Below are 10,444 nucleotides of genomic sequence, written 5' to 3' on the forward strand. Positions count from 1 at the left end.
ATGTATGACCGGTGTCATACTTTTATCTACTCTGATCGTGTGTTCTCCTGGAATGCAGCCTAGACCCTTAAATAGGTCTTTGTACTCTTTCATGAGTTCATCATAGACTGTCTCTCCTTCGCTTTCCACAACGAGGACTCTCTTTACCAGGTTCAGTCTCTCACAGGCTTTTAAACCTAGTATGGCTTGCACATCCTTTGGCACCACGATTAATGCTAGCGTGTGCTCTCTGTCCTTGTGTGTTACTTTGACAATGCATCTTCCTTTCACTGGTATATCAGTACCTGAGTATCCTGTCACTTTCACTTTTATTCCATGTATCTTTGGTCTGGGTCTAATTTTCTTAAAATCAGTCTCTGATATCACATTAACTTGTGCTCCAGTATCCAATTTAAATGGAATGTGTATGTCATTCACTTTTAGTGTCAACATCCAGTCTCTTTCTTCTTTTTTGTTTTCAGACACAACATCTACATAGAACTCCTCTATCTCGCTTTCATCTACTGTATGGACCTTGCTTTGTTGCACTTGGTTCTTACAGCAACGGGCATAATGGTTGTTTTTGTTGCAACTATTGCATGTTTTACCATATGCTGGACACTTTCTTGGTGGATGCTGTGTACCGCATCGACTACATAACTTTCGATTGTCCCTTTCATTTTCGTTCGTTGGCCACGCCTCTTTTTTCACATTGGCGCTCTTTTTGTTAACCGGTTTGTGTCCGTTCATTCTCACTGCATCCACGTTGCAGCTATTGTCACTGAACAGCTCCTTTGCCTGCAACTTCACAGTCTCTGTAGCCCTACACAGTGCTATGGCTTTTCCCAGGTCTAGATCTTGCTCTCTTAGCAGTCTTTCCCTTAGACCATTATCTGGAATACCACACACCAGTCTGTCTTTTATCAGCGAGTCTGTCAGTCCCCCAAATTCACATGTTTTGCTTCTGTTTCTCAGTTCAGTCACATACTGATCAATAGTCTCTCCCGTTTTCTGTACACATGTGAAAAATCTGTGCCTCTCAAACGTCACGTTACGTTTAGGTATGCAGTAGGCCTCAAACTGTTCCATTATTTTATCTAGCTTCATTTTGTCTCCATCAGCAGCGAATGTGAAATTATTATACACCTCCAGCGCTTCATCACCCACGACATGTAAGAACAGTGATGATTTCTTTTTATTACTTTTCTCGTCAGCTCCGATTGCCGCTAAATACAACCCCACACGTTGTTTGAATCTCCTCCAATTTTCAGCCACATTACCTGTCAACTGAAGCGTCGCCGGTGGGTGTAAACCTTCCATTTTTTCACTTCGTTAGCTATTCTCCAATGGTAAGCAACGATGTTCTCTTTTGGCTTGCTAATTTGTGGAGAGCTGATTTAACTTCAGATTTTTTCTCTTCATCTCTTTCAATCACTTCTGACACCATGTATTGATTTCTTTGTGGGTTCAATGACGAGACATTTATGAAAGAGAATGTCTTTTAATCTAAAGTCTGTTCAACTCTTTATACAGCATTTACAGGAGACATCATGCTAGTGATGCATCTAGAACGAAACTGAAACTAAAACTCCTGCTTGTCTCTCACATGACCTCTGCTGGTCAGGCATAAGTAATCAATACATGCAAACATGCTGTTAAGGCATCATAATCGAACAGGCAAATACCATCTCTATTTGCTGATATTACAGCAGGTAGATTCGAATCGACACTCGTCGCCACTGTTGGATCCGTGATTCAGAGAATATGCTGTTATAAAATGATCACACAGATGCTGTACATTAACAATAAACAGGTCTTTACTGGAGGAGGGTAGTCTCAAGACAGGGGGGGACAGAGGCATGCGCAAAGCTGCCGGTACTACAGTATACAGGAGCTGTAAAAGTAGTTCTGACTTAAAGGCACATACACTACACAGTACTGCCAGTTGAGGGTAATGCAATGCAGTGACTACCAGCAGCGTGGGAGACACACAGTACCCCTGTAAAATGGCGGATCAGACGAGACTACCGGCAGCGTGGGAGAGTCAGACTTCTGTTATTGAGGTGTTCTGACTTCCGACAGCGCCAAGAAGCCGAGTAGTGGCAGTTTGGAGAACTACCCCCACTGACTAACTCGGCCACCGCGGGAGACTCGGACTCGGACACATTGCCGGTTATTGAGGTGTTGTTTTCGGAGTATGAATTGTGCCGGTTAATAGAGAATTCCGGATATTTAGGTGCCGTTTAAACGAGAGTTTCCTGTAATCTGGTTTTAGTGATGTTGATTGGTGATTGATTTACTTAAAAATGCTCTCAGGGTAACTGCATTTTATCTGTGGTCTCCGTTTTCACTTTTATCAAAAGCCTCCGATTTAACTGAGGATGTCCAAAATGACAGCTCGAGAGTGGGCTGTTGGGTGTCACTATACAGGTAGCTTCCCCGGAATGTGACGCTCCCTGGTCTTGGCAATAAGCCAAGAGGGAGAAGGTTCAGAGAGTTACACTGCTCTTCCACACCTCCTAGTGACTAGCTTCAGAGTGGCATGGAGAGAGACAGACCTAGCAACAAGTCACTGAGCTGCCTTCCTCGCCTGTTGCTTCATGCAACAGGAGTCGGTAGCAGGAAGAAATTCATTTGTATTCATAATGGTGCCACAATATATAATAAAATGGATAATAAATACTTTACAGTTCCCATTTAACTGCGCATCACTAATTGCTGAATCTTTCGTTGCTAGGTTACACAATGTGTGAGCGAAAATCATTTTAATTAGCATTTGTGTAGCTAAGAAAAATTAGTTGAAACCACTGATTGAAATTATTTTGCATTGAAACATGGTACATGTGGTAATGCTTATTTTTAAACTCTTATTTCTCCTCTGTTTATTATTTGTTCAACCTCATTCTCTCCCACACAATCTTTCTTGTCTCTCTCGATGTCAATGATTCTATGGTCATTATGCTCCTCTAAACTTTCTCTCTTGTTCCCCATACACCCAATACACCATCCGACACGCGTCCTCCCTCCCTGTATCCCCACTGTGCTGAAGTCGAGGCTCATCGCACCGTCTCCTGTTCTAACTCATCCTTTCCCAGGACCTCAAACCTGTGGAACTCCTCATCTCCCTCAATCTTCCCCTCCTCCTACACACTACAGACTTTAAACCCCAAGTTTGTCATCTCCTAACTAATACTCTCTTGATTTACCTCATCTTCTCTCCAACTCCTGGGGGTGTCCTGCACTATGGGACTTGCAATGGATTTCTCAATGATGGTAAAACAAAATTCCATGCTGCGACTATGATGTCCTGATTCAAATGCCAGTGATAACTGGATCTGAAATCTTGTTCCATTGTTGTGGAAACCTTATTTCACTTATCTTTACAACAACAACTTGTATTCATATCTAGCGCCTTTAACGTAGTAAAACGTCCCAAGGCGCTTCACAGGAGCGTTATCAAATAAAATTTGACACCGAGCCACATGAGGAGATATTAAGGCAGAAGAGGTAGGTTTTAAGGAGCATCTTAAAGGAGGAGAGAGAGGCGGAGAGGTTTAGGGAGGGAATTCCAGAGCTTAGGGCCCAGGCAGCTGAAGGCACGGCCGCCAATGGTGGAGCGATTATAATCAGGGATGCTCAAGAGGTCAGAATTAGAGGAGCGCAGAGATCTCGGGGGGGTTGTGGGGCTGGAGGAGATTACAGAGATAGGGAGGGGCGAGGAGGCCACGGCGGGATTTGAAAACAATGGAACCAGCTGCAAGTAAGCTCAATTGAACTTGCTCCAAACAAGTTAAAATTACACTTGGCAATCCTGAATGCTCCATTATTCTAAACTGGAATCTGATTACTTCACGTAGTGTACCCAAGCTTACAGCTCCCTAGCTGACGCTTCCTGATAAGGGCAGTTTAGATATCAATATATTTCAAACCCAATTTCATAGTATAGCCACGCTGAGGAGGCCAATTGCCATCCAACTAGTCTAAATGCAACGGCTGATTTTGCAACATTGCGCTAGCAGTGGGGTATCTTTTTTTGTATTCGCTTATGGGATGTGGGCGTCGCTGGCAATGGCAGCATTTATTGCCCATCCCTAGTTGCCCTTGAGAAGGTGGTGGTGAGCCGCCTTTTTGAACCGCTGCAGTCCGTGTGGTGAAGGTACTCCCACAGTGCTGTTAGGGAGGGAGTTCCAGGCTTTTGACCCAGCGACAATGAAGGATCGGCGATATACTTCTAAGTCAGGATGTTGTGTGACTTGGAGGTGAACTTGGAGGTGATGGTGTTCCCATGCACCTGCTGCCCTTGTCCTTCTAGGTGGAAGAGGTTGCGGGTTTGGGAGGTTCTACCAAAGAAGCCTTGGCGAGTTGCTGCAGTGCATCTTGTAGCTGGTACACACTGCAGCCACGGTACGCCGGTGGTGGAGGGAGTGAATGTTTAAGGTGGTGGATGGGGTGCCAATCAAGCAGGCTGCTTTGTCCTGGATGGTGTCGAGCTTCTTGAGTGTTGTTGGAGCTGCGCTCATCCAGGCAAGTGGAGAGTATTCCATCACACTCCTGACTTGTGCCTTGTGGAAAGGCTTTGAGGAGTCAGGAGGTGAGACACTCGCCGCAGAATACCTAGCCTCTGACCTGCTCTTGTTGCCACAGTATTTATGTGGCTGGTCCAGTTAAGTTTCTGGTCAATGGCGACCCCCAGGATGTTGATGGTGGGGGATTCGGCGATGGTAATGCCGTTGAATGTCAAGAGGAGGTGGTTAGACTCTCGCTTGTTGGAGATAGTCATTGCCTGGCACTTCTGTGGCGTGAATGTTACCTGCCACTTATCAGCCCAGTGACCATGCGAATAGGGTAATCGAGGGCGCACCACCTGCCATTACCCATAAAGCACAGCGAGCTGGCGAGATTCAACTCTGGTAGTGCAAACTAGGAAACCTACCCACGACCAGCTGTGCCAAAGGCAGATTGTACGTCAACTTGTAGGGGAGGGCAGGAGATAGCACAATTATGGGAACAGCTCGGGTTATCCTATCATGATTCAAAGGGGCCCTTGGGGATTGGGGTCCTTGTTAGATCAACTGAGTAGATTAATCCAAATTATACCGGTTCGGCCGCCAGAGATAAATCAGCGGCCCAACCAATCCGTGTTGGTGTTTCTCCTTCAAGTGAGAATTACTCTGAATCCCATGTGCCCGCCCTGTTCCCATATCCCTTTATCTTCCTTTCCTTCAACCTCCTCTCTAACCTTTTCTTAAATGTTGACCTGGTCTCTGCTTCAATCACTAACTCAGGTAGCCTCACAACCCTCTGTCTGAAAAGGCTTCTCCTGGTTTGGGAGGAAGAATGAGGAGAGGCAATAGAAACTAAATGGTATCATTTTAAAGGGGGTGCAGGAACAGAGAGACCTCGGGGGGTGTGTACACAAATCATCGAAGGTGGCAGGACAAGTTGAGAAGGCTGTTAAAAAGCATACGGGATCCTTGGCTTTATTAATAGAGGCAGAGAGTACAAAAGCAAGGAAGTTATGCTAAACCTGTATAAAACACTGGTTCGGCCTCCACTGGAGTATTGTGTCCAATTGTGGGCACCGCAATTTAGAAAAGATGTCAAAGCCTTGGAGAGGGTGCAGAGGAGATTTGCCAGGGATGAAGGACTTCAGTTACGTGGAGAGATGGCTCGCCACCACCTTCTCAAGGGCAACTAGGGATGGGCAATAAATGCTGGCCTTGCCAGCGACGCCCACATCCCATGAACGAATTTTTAAAAAAGACTAGATAAGCTGGGGTTGTTCTCCTTAGAGCAGAGAAGGTTAAGAGGAGATTTGATCGAGGTGTTCAAAATCATGAAGGGTTTTGATAGAGTAAATAAGGAGAAACTGTTTCGAGTGGTAGGAGGGTCGGTAACCAAAGGCCACAGATTTAAGGTGATTGGTGAAAGAACCAGAGGGAAGATGAGGAGGATTTTTTTACGCAGCGAGTTGTTGTGATCTGGAATGCGCTGCCTGAAAGGGCGGAGGAAGCAGATTCAATAGTAACTTTCAAAAGGGAATTGGAGAAATACTTACAGGGGAGACAATACAGGGCTATAGGGAAAAAGATGGAGAGTGGGATTAATTAGAGAGCCCCAGGTCTTGGAGGGTCAAGAGCAGCGTACTAAAAGAAGTGCTAATTGTGCAATGATCTTTATTGAATATTTCTCTCTCTTTTTTAAATTCAGGTTAGCTGCCTAGGCCTTGAAGAGTCTGTGGACAACGACCCTTGTAAATTTGCCTTGACCTCACGTGGGACAGACGGGAATGTGGTGCGATACGTCCTACAAGCCACCAATCCTGAAATCCGGCAGGCCTGGGTTTCGAATGTTAGCCAGATCCTGGAAACGCAGCGTAACTTTTTGAACGGTGCGTGAAATACAAACAGTTGCTGCTTAATTCAAAAGAAGCATCTCGGCACGAATATCCTTTGTTGAAATGAAATAGTTCCAAGGAGTGCAGCGTTTTTTGTGTGTCTGTGCTGTGGACCTGGGCTCTCACCTACAGCTCCAAACGTGGGCACTTTCCCGATTTCTGTTGCCACCGTGGAGAGATCACAAGGCGACTCCGCCATGGCCATCTTTTAGATGAGATGTTAAACCGAGGCCCTGTCTGCCCTCTCAGGTGGACATAAAAGATCCCATGGCACTATTCGAAGAAGAGCAGGGGAATTCTCCCCGGTGTCCTGGCCAATACTTATCCCTCAATCAACATCACTGAAGCAGATTATCTGGTCACTATCACATTGCTGTTTGTGGGAGCTTGCTGTGCGCAAATTGGCTGCCGTGTTTCCCACATTACAACAGTGACTCCACTTCAAAAGTACATCATTGGCTGTGAAGCACATCGGGACTTGGTAGAGTGATGATAGGAGTACAACAAATTGTCTTCATTGTCCTTACATCAGAATAAAGGGAAAAGCAGCGAGAGTCTCAGGTCTGTAGTTGAGTGAGGGCAGAGGGTGTGTGTCGTCTCCAAGAGGCCGACACTTACGTCCGTTGTTGTCTTCACACACCGAGAGCGCTGAGCATGGAAATGTTACCCCTCAGTGGATAGGCTCAAGGTACCAGTGAGTGCCTGGCTCCTGTGAAACTGTACCCTAAGAGAAGGAGAAGGGCAAAGATCGGCATCCAATATGACACAGCTGTAGGGTGCGAGCCTAAGAGGGAGGGAGATCGCGATAAGGAGGAAGAACGTACAGAGATAGACCAGCTTGGAGCAGGTGACCCACCTCACAGTGACGCCCAACCAATCGATATAGCCATGGATTCAGTCAAACTTAAACCTGAATCAGAGGAGAACATTAGAGAATGAGGGGATCGGGTCGAGAATGGGAACAAGATAAGGATAGAGATAAGAACAGAGAGAAGTCAGCGACTTTGGGAGAGTAGTAGGGTGAAATAAGAAATTACCAATGTTTGGTTAAAACCTTTTATTATTTGTTTACGATCACATGAAGTGACATGGTGGCCATGCCTTCACCGACTCGGCCCTTAGCTCTGGAATTCCCTCCCTAAACCTCTCCGCTTCTCTTCCCTCCTTTAAGACGCTCCTTAAAACCTACCTCTTTGACCAAGCTTTTGGTCACCTGTCCTAATATCTCCTTATGTGGCTCGGTGTCAAACTGTACCTCAAGGGTTGAGAGACAGTAAATAAAGAGAAACTGTTTCCTATGGCTGAAGGGTCGAGAACATGAGGGCACAGATTTAAGGTGATTGGCAAAAGAACCAGAGGCGACATCGAGGAAAATCTTATTTACGCTACGAGTGGTTAGGATTTGGAATGCACTGCCTGATTCAATAGTTGCCTTCAAAAGGGAATTGGATAAATACTTGAAGGAGTAAAAATTGCAGGGATATGGGGAAAGAGCGGGGGAGTGGGACTGACTGGATTGTTCTTCGAAAGAGCCGGCGCAGACTGGATGGGCCGAAGGGCCTCCTTCTGTGCTGTACTATTCTATGATTCCATGATAATCGCTCCTGTGAAGCGCCTTAGGACATTCTACTATGTTAAAGGCGCTATATAAATGCACATTGTTGTTGTAAATCAGAACAAAACACAATTCCTGTACCTTTTACTTTAATCAGAATTATACAGCACAGAAGGAGGCCATTCGGCCCATCGTGCCTGTACCTGTCCCACTCTTGGAAGTCTTTCATAGGGAACTTTTTTAAAAGTTTTCTGGAAGTCAAAATAAACTATGTTATAGGGAGTTCCACCATCCCTTTCAGCTGTAATGTCTTTGAAGAAATCAAGGAGGTTTATGAGACAGGATCTTCCCTTTCTAAATTCCTGCTAGCTCTTATTACATTATTGCTATACAGGTAGGCCTGCAGCCTGCCTTTTGACTAGTTTCCATGACCTTATCTCCTTGAACGGCAAGGCTTCCTCATTATAGTGGTTAGGTAGAGTTGAGCGAAGGTTTGCTCCCTTGAAAAGCAATATTCCCCCATTTTTAAATGAAACTGTTTGACAGGCTCCCCCGGTGGCTCAACGAGTTTATGCAGTAGTTCATCCCTCCAGACCAGGATGTTCCCAAGCTCCATCCTGAATCTGCGCTGAGGTAGCTCATCTTTGCTAGGGCCACAGTAGGAGCGCCACAATTGGCCTCAACACTTTTGGTTCAGGAGGGGGGGGAAATGGCCACGGTGATGCTTCCCATGGGGGAATTGCCTGTTGACACTGGCAAGGTTCGTGCATGAAGAATGGTCAGGGTATCGCAGGACAACCAGCAACCATGGAACCGCACCCCAGCAAAGAGTCAACACCTTTTGGAGAGGAGGGGAGGCGATGAAAATTGCTAGAGAAATTGTTGGGGAAAAGGTTATTGGGTAGATGCAGATTTGCCTGATTTTGTTCCTTGTTGTAACCACCTCCCCTCATATAATACACTGGAGTCATATTGTTCAACTTACTCATTTTCCCCATCTCGATGAATGTTCCATGTCAGAACCATCTGCATCATGCAGTGGGACAGTTGATTCATGTTAAGAAACAACTTCATTTTATGATACTGCATAATCATTTTGAATTTTATATTCCCTCCCTCCCTCCCTCTCTCCCTCCCTGCCTCCCCGAGGCCCCATCTGCCCTCTCAGTTATTTTGAAGAAGAGCAGGGGAGTTCTCCCCGGTGTCCAGAGCCAATATTTATCCCTCAATCAATATCAATAAAACAGATTATCTGGTCATTATCACATTGCTCTATGTGGGAGCTTGCTGTGCGCAAATTGGCTGCTGCATTTCCTACATTACTACATTACTTCAAAAGTACTTCATTGGCTGTAAAGCGCTTTGGGGTCGTCCGGTGGTCCTGAAAGGCGCTATAGAAATGCAAGTTTTTCTTTCTCTCTTTTTCTTTCCCTCTCTTTCTCTATCCTTTCTTTCTTTTTCTTTCCTTCTCCTCGCCCTTTGCTATCTCTGTACCCTTCTCCAGCCCGACAAGTTACCCTCCGCGATCTCCGCGCTGCTCCAATTCTGGCCTCGTGCGCATCCCTGATTATAATCGCTCCACCATTGGCGGCCGTGCCTTCAGCCACCTAGGCCCTAACCTCTGGAATTCCCTCCCTAAACCTCTCTGCCTCGCTACCTCTCTTTCCTCCATTAAGACGCTCCTTAAAACCTACCCCTTTGACCAAGCTTTTGGTCACCTGTCCTAATATCTCCTTATGTGGCTCGGTGTCAAATTCTGTCTGATAACACTCCTGTGAAGCGCCCTGGGACGTTTTACTACGTTAAAGGCACTACATAAATGAAAGTTGTTGTTGAACATGATGGGTGTTTTTTTTTACCAATGTGGATCAACCTTCAAGCCTTTCATTCCATTTCTGCAGCTCTTCAATCTCCTATTGAGTATCAGCGGAGGGAAAACAAATCCAACAGCTTGGGCAGACCCCGTGACGCCAGGACCGCACTGTCCATCTCAGCTGGCATGAGGCCCCACTCTTCTGCGTCCATGGACAGGAACCAGTTTCCCTCCATGAAGGCCTACAACACGTCACTGCCAGCACTGTTTCTGCCCCCCCGCAGGACTGGCAGTGCCATCTTGGAATCTAATCAGCCACAATGTCAGGGGAAGGTAAGCTCGAGGTTCTAATCTGAAGGGCTCCTTTTAAAGGGTCTAACCAGAGCTCTCTACAACCGCAGCACTGTCACTAAGTAGGTCCCCGGTTCAATCCTTGGTCTGTGCCGAGTTAGCTGATCTAAGCCAAAGCATCATTAGCGGTTCTACTGTTGGATTCAGAGCTCCAGTTTAGGGAGGGAAAAGTCATCCCGGGTTCCTGTGTGGACATTGGATGAGAGAGGATTGGGCTGCGCGCTGCTGCGCCACCGAGGGGAAAATAGCCAGCCAGCCCTCACTTGGCTTTGCTCGCACATGAATAATGGTCACTTGGGTGGCCAGTGCCAGTGGAACCATACCCCAGCAAGAAGTCAACATCTTCAGG

At 46.2% G+C, this 10,444-nt stretch overlaps 1 protein-coding gene across 7 annotated transcripts in view; it reads left to right on the forward strand.

Annotated features, from left to right (window-relative positions):
• LOC147096930 (rho guanine nucleotide exchange factor 25-like) overlaps positions 1-10,444 on the forward strand; it is a 550,157-nt gene that overhangs the window by 532,287 nt on the left and 7,426 nt on the right. For all 7 annotated transcript variants that reach the window (XM_085972586.1, XM_085972583.1, XM_085972585.1 and 4 more), the window contains 2 exons: positions 6,190-6,370; positions 9,833-10,077. In XM_085972586.1, the coding sequence (XP_085828712.1) occupies positions 6,190-6,370; positions 9,833-10,077 (426 nt within the window). The remainder of the gene's footprint in view (positions 1-6,189; positions 6,371-9,832; positions 10,078-10,444) is intronic.

The sequence above is a fragment of the Somniosus microcephalus genome, chromosome 33 (assembly GCF_052327205.1).
Source record: "Somniosus microcephalus isolate GS21.2 chromosome 33, FLI_Smic_1.0, whole genome shotgun sequence".
Lineage (NCBI taxonomy): Eukaryota > Metazoa > Chordata > Chondrichthyes > Squaliformes > Somniosidae > Somniosus > Somniosus microcephalus.